Source organism: Crinia signifera, chromosome 5 (assembly GCF_055691185.1).
Source record: "Crinia signifera chromosome 5, ASM5569118v1, whole genome shotgun sequence".
NCBI classification, from domain to species: domain Eukaryota; kingdom Metazoa; phylum Chordata; class Amphibia; order Anura; family Myobatrachidae; genus Crinia; species Crinia signifera.
Window position 1 is genome coordinate 121,995,764 of NC_139221.1, and position 15,122 is coordinate 122,010,885.

Here is a 15,122-nt window from a genome sequence, read left to right on the forward strand (position 1 = left end):
TGATGGGTGATTACTATGTTAAATGCACCCCCATTGTTAACGCCACCCCCACTATCAACGGCAACCCGAAGCGTGGCGGTACGCGTCCTCTGACTTTTCATACCCCCACTATCCACGTCGGTGTGGAATTGATTTTAGAAGCCCGAAGCGTGGCGAGCACAGCGAGCTCCGTGAGGGGACGCGGATTACATCACATGTATTCCGCGTCCGCTCGCCACGCTTCAGGCTCGGTGGCTAGCTGTGCTCGACACACTATCTAAAATCAACTCCACACCGACGTGGATAGTGAGGGTATGAAAAGGTCGGAGGACGCATATCGACACACCTCGTGGGCTCGCTGCGCTCGCCACGCTTAGGGTTGGCGTTGATAGTGGGGGTGCCGTTAACAATGGGGGTGCATTTAACATAGTAATCACCCATAAGGATGCCTGTACAATTAAAAATCGGGTTGGATCACCGCATCGCATGCCATTGTAATGGCATGCGATGCGATGCAATATGTTATTGTACAGTGCGGGTCTTACGACCCGAAAATCGGGTCCCATCACATACCTTAATTAGTGGTATGCGATGGACGCCGTGATAATACACAAGTACCCTACTGTATATTACAGTGTAAAAATAAAGCAGCCTGCACAGAAACAAAACAACACCAAAGCTAAAGGTGTCCATACACTGGTGAGATGTATCTCACCAATTGGTTGCATGCAAATTGCTTGCAATGTGGGCGGGAACTTTCTGGGGGACAGGATCGCATATGATGTGATATGCGGTCCTTTTGCATGCAATGTATCACATGCAATCCTATTAGGGCTGCGACAAATTTTTGTGGCAGCCAGTGAGATCTGCAATTGAAATGCGAAGCGCACAGGATCGTGCGTCACATCGCAATCACAAGAAAACCACCTCGTTGTGCCAGTTTTCATGAGATCCCACACCAATGCGTCACAATTGCATGAAAACAAGCCATATCACACCAGTGTGTGGGCACTTTAACTCTCTCTGCACATGTTACATCTGCCCCACCTGAAGTGCACATGCTTTTGTCCATTAGAGTGAATTTGCTTTTGCAAGTGTTGAGGGTCGAGTGACCTGGCACTTCACTCGGGGCAGCAAGCAGGGTTGAACACAGCTTCAACCTGGCTCGCAGTGCAGTGTAAAAGGAAACCTGGGTTGATGCGACCAGGGACCCGGTCCCAGCAATAAAGCAGTTGGTGCTGGGAGATGTTCTTAACTCCGGTTGCCGACTTAGTACCCACCATCCGTGATGTCACCCACCTGGCACTATGTAGGTGAGGAATGTTCGTGTAAAAGAAGCAACAAGCCAAGTCAAACCAGGGTTGCATCCAGGTACAAAATTTCGGGTGCAACCCAGCTACTCAGTATACCAGGAGTATTAGTTATCACAGGACCAGGGCTGACTCTACCATTAGGCAGCGGTCTAGGGGCTCCAGAATGCGGGGGCACCCCTGAGTCTGACTATGAGAACACTTAATGGAAGTTTTTAACTTCCAAAGGCCTCCATAGATTACTGCGACTTCTCCGAGGGAAGAAGACGCAGTTGCCCCCCTTAAACCACCGGGAACTTCCCTGACGACAGATTTGCATGCAGTATATCCCATGGAGTCCTTCTGCATGCAGTCCCAGCCAAGGCTCCGGTTCCGACAGATCCTTAGTGCAGAACTAACGATCTAGGTTCTCCGATCCGATGCGCACAGGTCTGTGCATCAGAGCAGAACACATATGATTTTCCAGTTTGCATATGATTTCTCGTCCCAAGGCGTCAAATCAAATGAAATCGAGCAAAATCGGACAAGTGCATGGCCATGAGGTTCTGAAAAGTTGTATTGGTGTGTGAGTGTTGGGAGCAGTAAGCGCATGTTTAGCCTATGGTGCCTGAAAACATTGCACTGGCCCTGCTCAGAACACATATTGGCATGTTATATTTACTATAGCAGCAGCAGCAACAGCAGCAGCAGCAATGACATAGACGCAGGGTGCTGCCTTAATCACTATTACGCAGTAGGGCAATCTTGACGCATGGGCTTACTGCAGCTGCCCTAGGGTCCCACAATTTTAGGGGCCTTCGACTTGGGTTTGCTGGTGGCTACGGAGTTTCTTATGAGGCTAGTAGAGATTGCTGCCCGCATGCTTTTGCTGTGAATTACACAAAATCAGAGTTATTTTTTACCAGCCTGCAGCCAAACAGTTATAGCTTCAATCATGCTAATTGCTGGACGGCAGATAGGTGGAGAGAGGGTATGGGTAAAAACAGAACAGGACAAGACCCCAGAACGCAGGACCAGACAGGCTCCATTCATAAATTTCTGTAATTAAGATCCGGAGCAGCAGTATGCCAGTAACTGCACACTGTTAAAAGCTACTGTGCTGTGCTGGCAAGATCACAGTCGTGTACTCCAGCAGTATATTGTAGCACCCGGGCAACGGATGGAGGTACTGACTTTGTGTCGCTTCCTTACAGCGGTGACCGCGGCGCGCACCTGGCGTCGGGTTACAGTGACAACACTCCCAGTCCTCCCAGCCCGTGCTGCTGCTACACGTCACCGCGGCGTGACGTCGGAATGCGGAAGCGGCGGCTGTCACAGCAGCGCTGCACAGGACAGCACATCGCCGACTCCATACAGAGCAGGGGCCGGGACGGTAGCGTTCCCCGTCCTGTGTGCCACCAACTCCGGGGAGCTCAGTATGCGGCTGCCTGGTGCATTCAGCTGATCTGCGGTAACTGCTGCTCCTGACAGGTGATTGCAGGAGGCCGAGGAACGATGCACCAGGGGAAGATCCGGCCTCTGTGAGCCCGGGTACGGCTCAGCCTCCTCCTATAGGACTCAGCAGTGTTCCTCTGCACTTCCCGGCATGTATACTGTATCTATGCACGTTACATCACGTTGTAGGACTAACCGCTAGTAGTGTCAGTGCATGGCCTTTAGAAGGGAGACTCCAATGCGCCTTACACCTCACACATCCTGCCCTTCTGGGATAGGTGAGCAGTGACATCATAGACATCTACTTCCCCATATCTCAGTGCAATATGCCAGGTGGCATATGCTATGTACATTAAAGCTATGGGCTTTAATGTACATAGCATACAGGACTGAAATATATTATTTTAAAGCAGTCCTGCTTCCAAGCAGTTACCTGGTATTTGCATGCTCGGTATTACAGTAGATCCTTACAAGAACTGTGCACTTACTAGTGTGTAGGGGTTATTTTTGTTTATTAACCATCAGTAAACAAGTATCCTTGGTTGCAATGGCCCCATATTTACTTGCAGCTTTTGGACATAATTTCCCTTCCCCCAAATGCAAGGAGCAATATGTAACCAACCTGTGATTTATGTTTAAACACAAATTCAGTTTTAGGTGAAATTTAATGTATACAAAATGGGAATGTTTCTTAATAATGTTGTGGCCACGTACCTGTTTACAGTTATCTAGTTATGGGCCGTACACACTTGGTGATCCCTGCTGCCCCGGCATAACCAACTGCATACACACTTTCCGATGCCTGCGGGGGCCATGCTGACCTCATTAATGGTACACTCCCTCGTCTGTACATGCACAGATGACGGAGGGACCTGCTGGAGAGCGTGCATCAGCGTAGGGTACAGCGTACACACTAAGTGATAAAATGAGCAATATCGCTCAGAAGGAATATGAGCAGTATCGCTCATTTTATCACCCAGTATGTACGGGGCTTGACAGTTGTTGCTCCTGCTGATGGCATATTGGCAGTTGATAAAGAGCCAGATGTACTAAGCTTGAAAAGTGATAAAATGGAGAGTGATTAACCACCAATCAACCAGCTCCTACCTCTCGTTTTTCAAACTCAGCTTGTGACATGGAATTGAGGAGCTGATTGGCAGATGGTTTATCACTCTCCATTTTATCACTTTTCAAGCTTAGTACATTTCACCCAAAGTATGGCAAAAGTCTATCCAAATCCAAGCAAAGAAACCTCAGGGTTGGTCAAATCACTCCCCTATATCTACAACAGTTCATTGTTTCCAGACCACATGTGGATCTGCAGAATGTGTCTGCCAGGAATGAATGCATCACATGTTTGAAAATGTGACAGTTGGTAATCACTACACCTGTGCATCAGCTCAGTAGTCTGGGAAACGTGATCTGTTGGTAGATCTTGAGAACCGGTTTGCCAAGCCTTGTGCAAGGTCCTGTGGATCACTACTTTTTTAAGAAATTAGTATTTATTTTTTTTGTTTTATTTGTAGAATTTCTTGATCAATGTATTAAGCAATTGACAGTTCTTCTGTTACTTATTACATACTGTAAGTGCAAACTGTAGATGCAATTCCAGCGTACAGAGCACCATAGCTATTGGTACAGTGGAAATTAGCTGGTTTCATGCTTAAATGCCACTTACTACTTTTATGCTTATTTTCAGTTGATTCCTTTTTTTCAGTGACACAGAGGATCTTCCAGCAGTCCAGTCAGACAGTCCTGGCAGCACCGAACCTAATACAATGGATCTAAAATTTAACAATTCAAGGAAGTATATATCCATCAGTATTCCTTCAAAGACTGAGGCAATGTCTCCTCATATCAAGTCTGTCGATGATATCCGGGTGCTTGGTATCAATCTCAGCCAGTTTCAGAAATCCATGCAGTTTTTCATTTGTGTTGCTGGAGTGTTTGTTTTTTATTTAATATATGGATATTTACAGGTAATCTTATTCTGTTTTGCTATTCTAAATGTTTGATTTCACTGCTCAACTTGTCTATGGGGTGTCCACACGGTGCGATTGCCTTGTTATTGGATCGAATAGCACGGCAAGGCAAACACCTTCGATTTGGACTTTATAGTACAGATCTGTACTATATAATCTTGCCAGTCTATTTTTCTTTTCGATTATACAGGTTGAGTATCCCTTATCCAAAATGCTCGGGAGCAGAAGAATTTTGGATAACGGATTAATCCGTATTTCAAAATATTTTTATATTCCAATTAGGTATCTTGCATTTATGTTGTATAAACACATGACATACACACAAATATATTTTATTTGTGCATGAAACAAGGTTTCAAAAGATGAAACAAAGTTTGTGTAACATCTCAGACACTGAATTTAAATGCTAAGCAACCATTTTCCCAGTAGTGTTTTTAGCACACACAAAAAATTACAAACTATGGATAAGGGATATTTTGGATAAGGGATTCTCAACCTGTATAAGCAAAATCAGATAGAAAAGTAGACAAAATTGAACCGTGTGTATGGGACATATTTGTGCAAATGTACTCAAGTCATATAACTTGGATAACATTCTTTAGTGGACTCCACACAGTGATGTGCAGTCAGGTTAGGCAGAGCCTCACCTGTGATACAGCAGAGTTATGAGTATAAAAATGATTTGTAAAATACAAAGGGGCTGTATTCAATGACAAAATTCAGCATGTGCAGCGAATCCTGTTTAGGTTTCGCTGCACTGTCGCCGTGTTCCGGAGGGCTGAAGCCTTCGCTGCCAGCCCTTGCTGTCCCAGTATTCAATGCCGCAGGAGCTCGCTGCCCCTGAAGGCGAATCTGCCGCAGGGAGCCGGGGGACAGCGGCAGGCAGGGAGATGGAAGTCTCCCTGCCTGCCCCAGAATGTATGTGGGGGGGAGGAGGGCTCCTCGGGACCCAGGCAGCACAAGCTGCCCTCCTGGAGACCAGGTAGGAGCCACTAGCACTGCTCCCGATCGTGCATACAGTATGTAATGATTGGGAGCAGTGAATATATGAATATCTAATGAGCGGCTCTCGGCTCCTGGCCCCCTGCTGGCTGTTATGTGTAAAAAAAATATATATTTTTTTAATTAAATATATATTCATGTGCTGTAAGCACAAATTAAAAAAAAAACAACACATTTTATTTTATAAGTTCACATTCCACTTCACCATGAAAAGATGGCGATTGCTACATGGTGACACACAGCGAAAATCACTTAGAAAGCAATGCGCCATCTTCTCATTGAATACACTCATGGTGAATCATATTAAAAAAAAACATTGAAAAACCACAGCGAATTGCAGAGACTATCAGACAGCGAATTGTCCGTCATTCACTGTTCGCAGACGGCGAAAAGTGCACGTTGACTAGGGTGATTCACTTTCTGACACAAAAAATCAGCACAAATTCGCCTTGAAACATGGTGAATTGGCTTCATTGAATACTGCCCAAAGAAGATACAGTATTTATAACTTTTAGGTACTCTTTACCTAGAACAGCGCCCACGATTTTGATCGTGGGCATCGTTAGTAAAAAATCGCGGGCATCGCATGCACTAAAAAATCGGGTGCGATGTGACCGACGCGATGCCCGTCCCAATTGACCCGATTTTCCTGTTCAATGCCTCAATTGACCCGATTTTTCCATAGGAAACAATGTTAAATGGCCCACAGTGGCCAAATAGGCACCCTGAAGTGTGAAATGGCCCCCACAATTGTTAACGCCACCCCACGATCAACGTGAACCCGAAGCGTGGCGAGCGCAGCGGTACGCGTCCTACGACCTTTTCATACCCCCACTATCCCCACTATGTGGAGTTGTGAATAGAAAGTGTGGCGAGCGCAGCGAGCCACCGAGCCCGAAGTGTGGCGAGGGGACGCGGACAGCTGTGAAGCCCGCGAGGGGACGCGAAGGTATCCGCGTCCCCTCGCTGCGCTCGCCACGCTTCGGGCCCGCTGCGCTCGCCACACTTTCTATTCTCAACTCCACGCCGACGTGGATAGTGGGGGTATGAAAAGGTCGTAGGATGCGTACCGCCGCCCCTCGCGGGCTCGCTGCGCTCGCCACGCTTCGGGTTCACGTTGACCGTGGGGTGGCGTTAACAATTGTGGGGGCCATTTCACACTTCAGGGTGCCTATTTGGCCTCTGTGGCCCATTTAACATTGTTTCCTATGGAAAAATCGGGTCAATTGAGGCATTGAACAGGAAAATCGGATCAATTGAGACATTTAACATTGTTCCCTATGGGAAATCGCGGGCATCGCGTCGGTCGCATCGCACCCGATTTTTTTTAGTGCATGCAATGCCCGTGATGGCCGCGATGAGCGCCTTCTAGGTAAAGAATACCCTTTTATAATGTCCCCTTTGTAATTTCTAAATAATACAATCATATATATAGTCTAATATATGCATTTCCTATGTGCAATACCTGGAGGTTTTGGAATGGTCAGTGCTACTGAAAATGTATACATTACCCGATGCTAGCGGCGTTCTATCTTGTAGATAGCAGCGCCAATAATGACCCCTGTGACCTTGTACACTTCATATTTGAGGGAAAAGCAGTATCCGTACAGATCAGAGCACAAATACCACTTCTCCCCCATATTAACCATCATACATCTATCCCTATGTTCTTCATTGGAAATGGCAGGGAACTTTAGACACATGGTTAGCATACGATACACTGTATGCCAAAGGAGCAAGTACGTTGTATCAGATGGCAATCTTGCCGCTCGGGAGCCATATGGGTAGTTGGCAAGGTACCACATGCAAGGCCATACAGTAATGTATGGGGGCCTTTTATTGTTTGCTGAATATTTTTTTACAACAGTCAAAATAAATCCATTAGAAACAAAATTAAAAGATGTAGTTTTTAAATAAATATTTTAACTGCTTATATTGTAAGTTCGTTTGTTACACTACTATTATATTATCTACTCTATTGAGGGTATGTCACCCTTTGAGTGCTAACTGAACTTTTCAAAATTGGTGTGAAAATTGCCAAGCAAACCTTTTTATTCCTTATGATGATCAGTAATGTTTACCTTATGTAGGAAATATTATTTTTATTTTTTTTTACACATTTTTTAATTTATGTAACAAATGTGAGCAATGCCATATTTAGCAGATATTTTGCGCATCTCAGAGACGTTGGCACTCAAGGGTAATCATAGAATGGAGAGCTAGAACCAGCCAATTGGCTCCTTACTAATTTTGTAAACATAGCCTGTAACATGAGAGTTAGAAGTTGATTGGTTATTTCTTTTTTTTTTTTTCTTTATTATCTCCGCTTGATTTTTCTCCATGATAAATGCAACCTAAATGACATCCACTGCACTTGCATTTCTCAGTGTTCTGACAGGCTCAGATAATATTACCACCTAAAGCAAAATTCAATATTGTTCATTGTACATTTTATTAATAATCAAGGTTACATTTGTTTGTATTGATGTTTAACGAAAACTTAGTTTTTTTGTGTTTCTTTTACAGGAATTGATATTTTCAGTCGAAGGTTTTAAACCATTTGGTTGGTACTTGACATTAGTGCAGTTTGGATTTTATTCCATATTTGGACTAATTGAATTACAGTTGACACAAGACAAACGCAGAAGGTATGTTAAAAACAAATGTATTTTGTTTACATTTAGACGGGTACACCTACAAATTATTGCTTGAATGCTATGGAGTAATTTGATTTCTCTTTTGTAGTGCCACTTATCTACAATGGGTTTATGGTATCGATGAGTTACAAGCATGTTTATGGTATCAATGAGTTATACCACTGAAACTAAAGCACTAGTTTAATTATATAGAATAGTAATTCCTTATTATATGGTTTTCCTGGTAGGCAAAGCCAAGAAAAAGTAACAGGGCTATTTGACCCTATTGTATTCAATTGCAGCGTTTTCACCCTTTTTTTTAGTCATTTTCCGCCCATGCCTTTTCAGCTTTTTTTTGGGTGGGGTGACTAAAAAACAGGTTTTTCGCCAGTGCCGTATATATTTGGCCTAGGCGAAGAATCTGCACTTTAATTGATTAGGACAAATACAGATTTGCATTAAAAAAAAGTGCAGATTTTTCGTCTAGACGAATAATCGGACCCAATACCCCCCATAGTGTGTATCCAGCTTTAGGCAGTTTAAAAAATTGCTCTGCAGTATAATATAGCTCACTTGTTCACACTTTTTACTACATGAAGCCATGCTCATCATCCTGTCGTCCTTGTCATGCCATGAGAAATGACCCGTTAAGGCGCACTATGGTGAAAGCATGTAAAATAATGTAATTACACTGCTTCACAGCTGGGCGTCGATTGCTCCTCTAATGAAAACTGTAGTACAGTGCCGCGGAGAGTTATGGCACTACAGAATACAATGTACAAGTACAATAGGCCCAAATGACATTAAATACAGGGTTTTTTTTTTTAATAGTACAATAATATTGCATACATTGTGAAATTTGACAAACCCTGAGCTTAGCCCCGAGCACCATCGCTATTTACCAGCTGCCTGGCAGTGGTGCAAGTAGCCCTAATGGTCAAGTAGTTAAGGCCTAGGGTTGCAGTTTTTATTTTTTGTACATTAGAGTGCAAAAAAAAACGCACAGTTTCACGCAGTGTGTTCTATGTGAGCGGACTAGTGTTCAGGGTCTTTGCTCCATCATCTCCATAGCGAGGTCCCTACCCCCAAACATTTCTCTGTATGCTTTGCCACTCAGCTACATTGGATGCCAAACCTCTATTTGACCTCTTAGTGCGCCGCAAAGTGCAGCAGCAAGACTGAAACGTCCTGATCGGAAAGCGATAACGAAATCTCATTTTAGTAGAAGTGTCACTAATAAAGGTTGCTCACACAGTCTAGCACATGGTCAAAACCTCCCCACTCAGCCTGGAAGCTCACTGCAAACAAGCTCTGCACCTCCCACTTTTATTATTTGTTATGCATATACAGTGGCAATTGGACACATAATGTTACAATGTTTGGATAGGAAACACTGGGCCGTATTCAATGTGAATACCGGCGAGGTGCAGCGAATCCTGTTTAGGATTCGCTGCACATTCACCACGTTCCAGAGCCTCGCCGGCTCCGGTATTCAACGAGTCAGGGGCTCGCTGCCCCTGACCGGCGAATATGAGCTCCTGCGGCGAACGCCGCAGGGAGCCTGAGGACGGTGGCAGGCAGGGAGATGGAAGTCTCTCTGCCTGCCCCAGAGCGTATGTGGGGGGGAGGTGGGCTCCCTGGGTGCCAGGCAGCACAGGCTGCCCCCCGGGGGTGCCAGCAGGGGACCGGGTATATTCACTACACCCGATCGTGCATATGTAACGATTGGGTGCAGTGAATATATGAATATCTAATGAGCGGCTCCGGTGCCCCCTGCTGGCTGCTGTGTAAAAAAATTATATATATTTTTTTTTAAATTAAATATATATTCATGTGCTTACAGCACATGAATAAAAATAGCATGCCCCTCCTCAGAATAAAATTCCTGATTTTTTGACACCAAATGTAAAAAACAAAACCCTTTATTTTAAAAGTTCACATTCCACTTCTCCATAAAAAGATAGCGATTGCTACCCGGTGAATCATGGCGAAAAAAACCTTCTAATGTATTCGCCATCTGGTCATTGAATAGGGTGATTCACCGTTTTAGTCAAAAATTCTCCAAACAGCACAAATTCGCCATAAAAACCTGGCGAATCAGCCTCATTGAATACTGCCCACTGTATCAGAACTATTTTTTTTTATGCAGATAAAATCACAATTACATACAGAATATGCAAGGTATATATAATTTTAATGAACAAAAGTTGCTTGTGCATCTACTTAGCATCATGTGTAGAACATGACTTTAGCATAAAAAAACTGAACTATTACATGTACAGTATATGATCTATTTTCACAATATATTAATAAATTTTAAGGTTAGAAATATTTTTTTAGAGGTTTATATATTTCAAATCTGCTCTAATTTTGTACGTGTACATTAATTTAAACATTTGACGGTTATACCTCCTCCAAACAAACCAGCTCTAATTTATGTCTGATTTAATGGAGCTGTTTTTGTATGAGATTTTGCTAACTCTTTCCCCAATACTTCATGGCCTCAACTGTCCCTTCATATTCAGTGAAGCGACGAAGGCTGATGGAAGGCTGAGGTGCAGAGCTTGTTTGCAGTGAGACTCCAGGCTGAGTGGGGATTGAAGTTAGAGATTCTGGGGAGGTGCTGACCACGTGCTAGACTGTGTGAGGAGCTTTTGTTAGCTACTGTTAGATAAGATTTCATTGCCACTTTCTGATCTGGCCATTTCCATCTTGCTGTTGTACATTTTAGCTCGCTAAGAGATCAAACCCTGGTTTACCGTCCTATGTAGCTCAGTTGCAAAGCATCAAAATGAAAGTACAGGGAGGTAGGAGCCTAGCTATGGAACAATGGAGCAGAGTCCCTGAACACTCACATAGATTGCACTTTGTCTTAAGCCCTATACACATGGGACGAGTTAAGCCATGATCGCTGGCTAAATAGTCACTGAGCGACCATATCGCACACTTTTTTTTTGTGTTGTGGGCGATAAATCGCTGGGAGAGGGGGCGGAGAGCAGCCCCATTAGCGAATGGGAACGCCCAGTCTTTCATGGATCTTTCCATGCTAATAAGGCCATGCCGCGGGTGCCGGGGGTGGGCAGCAGACATCACCGGATGTCACCTGCCTGCCCATTTCCTTCCTGGCATGCACGCATATGTAAGGGACTTGAAAGTTACTTTTATATGCGAGCACCTTCCTCATCTTTCGATGGTTGTCGACCAAAGATGTGGGAGGTTCCCCTTGGCCTGCAAATGGATGTTACTGCGAGCGAGTCGCCCTTGAAAATGGATGGCTCCAGCCAACCATTCGCATGGCTGGGTTTGGGTGACTCACAAGGCTGCAAATTCGCAGCCTTGCGAATCAACCAGAATAACCCTCAGTATGAGACAGAATTGCTTGCAATGTTCAGCTAAATTCGCTGGTCGTTGATGACAAAAGTACACTGAGCAATATGGTCGCTGAGCAATATATTGCTGAGAGATATTAAGCCAAAATTGCTCAGCGACCATATTGCAATGTGTGTACACACCTTAAAGCTGGCCGAGTATTTAAAAAAATATATATATAAAGTTGAAGGAAAAATAAATATATACACATTGTAATGTAAAATAAAAACCCAGTGAAAATATGAAAATGAAATTGTTTCTGACTGAGATCTGAACCCCAGGCATGGCACATAGCATGCTGTAGTCTTACCCACTAGGCCACAAGGTTAACAAAATGGCTACCTGGTTTCAGACAGGGCTTCATGGGAGCCCACGTCTATGGAGCTATTGATGTCATGTGTAACACTTGTGTAAGGGCACTGCTGTCTGTGCAACCAAGCGGGTTAACAAAATGGCTTCTGAGCGTGAACCAGGGCTTTGTGTAAGCCCACATCTATGAAGCGAGCAACCGCATAGGTTTTACATGTCTAAGGGAAATGCTGAAGGTGTGTCTATTTACACTAATTAAATACAGCTGCTGCTGACAAAGGCACAGCTGCTGTAATTATGAACCCGCAGCTCCGGTCCCCTATCTGCACTGCTGTTCAGGTTTGGGCGCACCTGCTGTGAAACAGGGAACTGGGCACCTAGCAGGAGCTGACCCACTATATAGAGCAGGATTCCTCACTGTTAGAATGTACAACTCTCATGTTCTGAAGAAGACCTGCATGTCCTTAGATTCTTGAGTTATATTGTTTGGATCTTATCTTATTATGTGTGTTCTTATTATTATGCTATTACTCTTATCTGTACTTGAACCTTGCTGTAATGATTGAAAATTTCTCCATTGTGAGACGAATAAAGGAATTCTATTCTTACCTCCCCACATTCCAGAGGAAGCCAGAAATCCCTGCAGGCTAGGAAGACAATTGGAGGGCACCCTACCTACGGTTGCTGCTTTCCTTCCTGATGTTACATAATCTACTAGTCAGTCCAAGAGTCTCCTCTTTTATATGGTACCAGTCTCAAGTCTATAGTACACATAGAACTGGAGATATCACAATGCAAAGTGGACACATTGTTCCCCATAGACTAGAATGGACCCCTTAATTCAGACCCACCATGGGTTCTGACGCTTGCAGTTAGGTTTTTTGGGTCTCTTTAAGCTCATTTTAATTTATCCATAGGGTTAAGCCATAGCAATTCTATATTAGCTTGATTTTACACCATCGCTACAGGCTCTGTAAAAGGCTCTTATGGAAACATTTTTTATGTGTGTGTGTTGCTAGTTTCATTAAATATAACTATCATAAATGTTTCAATTCAAAAAATAAAATGACCGTAATCGAACACAGGTTTCCATTGTGTAGAGCTGCATAGTTATCCATTAGCCTACGCCACCTGGTGATAGCAGCCGCTGCTCATGAGTCTATGTGAAGACCGAGCCGTAGTGCCGTTTGCAGAGAATGAGTTTTGTGTTCACAATATTCAGCATCGGCTAAGTGAACTGCAGGCGGCAGTTATTTGCCTAGGGGACCGGGACAATACACGGCCCATTTGCTTGTATTGTACAGTACAGTACAGTTGGAGCCATCGCGATATTAATGGGAATGAGGCGCACAAACGTCTCATATGAACTGTATAGTGAGGGCGCCCCACTTTTGGCAATTGGCGCGGTTCATTGGTATATCAATCCGCTGCTAGATTGGTGGAGTATTAGCCACCCAGAGGTGGCGATATGTATTGCATGAATATTGTATGGCGTGCATCCACGTACCTCGGCGCATCGGAAAAGTGGATCACCAAAACCTTCGCCACGGCGAGCTGACAGAAACAATGAGTCACTCTATCTGTAGCTATATAATTTATTGAAAAAAGTTGTAGAAGCTAGTAAGGTACATAGGAATAGAGAAAAGTATCTCTGTGTGTGTGTGTGTGTGTGTGTGTGTGTGTGTGTGTATACAAGTGGAAAAACCGGGCGTCACTCCAGGGCTTCAAATAGTGCAGAAATTTAATGGGGTCAACGGCGTTTCGGGCCGGGGGCTCGTCATCAGGAGATATATATGTGTGTGTGTGTGTGTGTGTGTGTGTGTGTATATATGTAAAAAATGTATTTGTATGTTGGCTCCTGGTTTATTATTAATTCTCCTATGTTTTTCAGAATACCAGCAAAAACTTATATTATAATAGCTTTTCTCACAGTGGGAACAATGGGCCTTTCAAACACTTCCCTTGGATATCTGAATTACCCTACTCAGGTTATTTTCAAATGCTGTAAACTGATTCCGGTCATGATTGGTGGAGTGTTCATTCAAGGTACAGTATGCAACCTTCAAGACTTTTATAGTCTGATTTTTTAATCTGGTGCCATACAAACTTATGCGCCACATGTCCCATTTGAACTCTATGTCTCATTGCACCTGATGCTTTGTGTAAAGCAGCAATTCCACAGAGAAGTTTAAGTACCTTTGTATACATGCACACGGTGTAGATGAGCAGAGGTGCAACTGGATCACTTATTAAACCGCGTGGATTTATGTTAAAAAAACAACAACTCTTTTTCATGGAAATGCTACTTTGACAAAGGCACTATCCTGTGATTGGCAGGTTATGTACTTGACGTGCTGGGTGACATGCTCTTATTCATATATATTTATTTAAAATTCTAGTTAAAAGCCCAGCAAATGACTTCTGCAATGTACTTTTCATTTTTAGCTCTGACCGATTTTAGCCCACTCCTCCACACCCCCAGTCCCTATCTGCTCCTACCTCCAATCTCTGTCTTCACAGCTACATACAGTCAGGGCCATAAATATTGATACATCAACACAATTCTCATATTTTGGGCTCTATACACCACCATAATGGATTTGAAATGAACCAATCAAGATGTCCTTTAACTGCAGACTTTCAGCTTTAATTTGAGGGTATTTACATGCAAATCAGGTGACCGGTGTAGGAATTACAACCGTTTCTATATGTGCCTCCCACTTTTTAAGGGACCAAAAGTAATGGGACAAACTAAACAATCCTAAATCAAATTTTCACTTTTTATTACTTTGTGGCAAATCCTGTGCCAATTACAGCCTGAAGCCTGGAACGCACAGACCTCACCAGACGCTGGGTTTAATCCCTGGTGATGCTCTGCCAGGCCTCCACTGCAAATGTCTTCAGTTCCTGCTTGTTCTTGGGTGATGTTCCCTTCAGTTTTGTCTTCATCAAGGGAAATGCATGCTCAATCGGATTCAGGTCAGGTGATTGACTTGGCCTTTGCATAACATTCCACTTACTTACCTTAAAAAACTATTTGGTTGCTCTTGCAGTATGCTTCGGGTCATTGTCCAGCTGCACCGTAAAGCATCGTCCAATAA

The 15,122-nt window shown here is 43.7% G+C and overlaps 1 protein-coding gene across 4 annotated transcripts in view; it reads left to right on the plus strand.

Moving 5' to 3' along the window:
* The first annotated feature begins 2,555 nt into the window (after nt 1-2,555).
* Nucleotides 2,556-15,122, plus strand: part of SLC35B3 (solute carrier family 35 member B3) — a 25,863-nt gene continuing 13,296 nt past the window's right edge. The window contains exons 1-4 of one of the 4 annotated variants that reach the window (XM_083187950.1): nt 2,556-2,872; nt 4,441-4,702; nt 8,234-8,355; nt 13,913-14,067. In XM_083187950.1, the coding sequence (XP_083044076.1) occupies nt 4,502-4,702; nt 8,234-8,355; nt 13,913-14,067 (478 nt within the window). In that variant the 5' untranslated portion in view covers nt 2,556-2,872; nt 4,441-4,501. Of the gene's footprint in view, nt 3,002-4,440; nt 4,703-8,233; nt 8,356-13,912; nt 14,068-15,122 lie in introns of all 4 variants that reach the window. The other 3 variants (XM_083187951.1, XM_083187953.1, XM_083187952.1) reach the window with 3 other exon arrangements.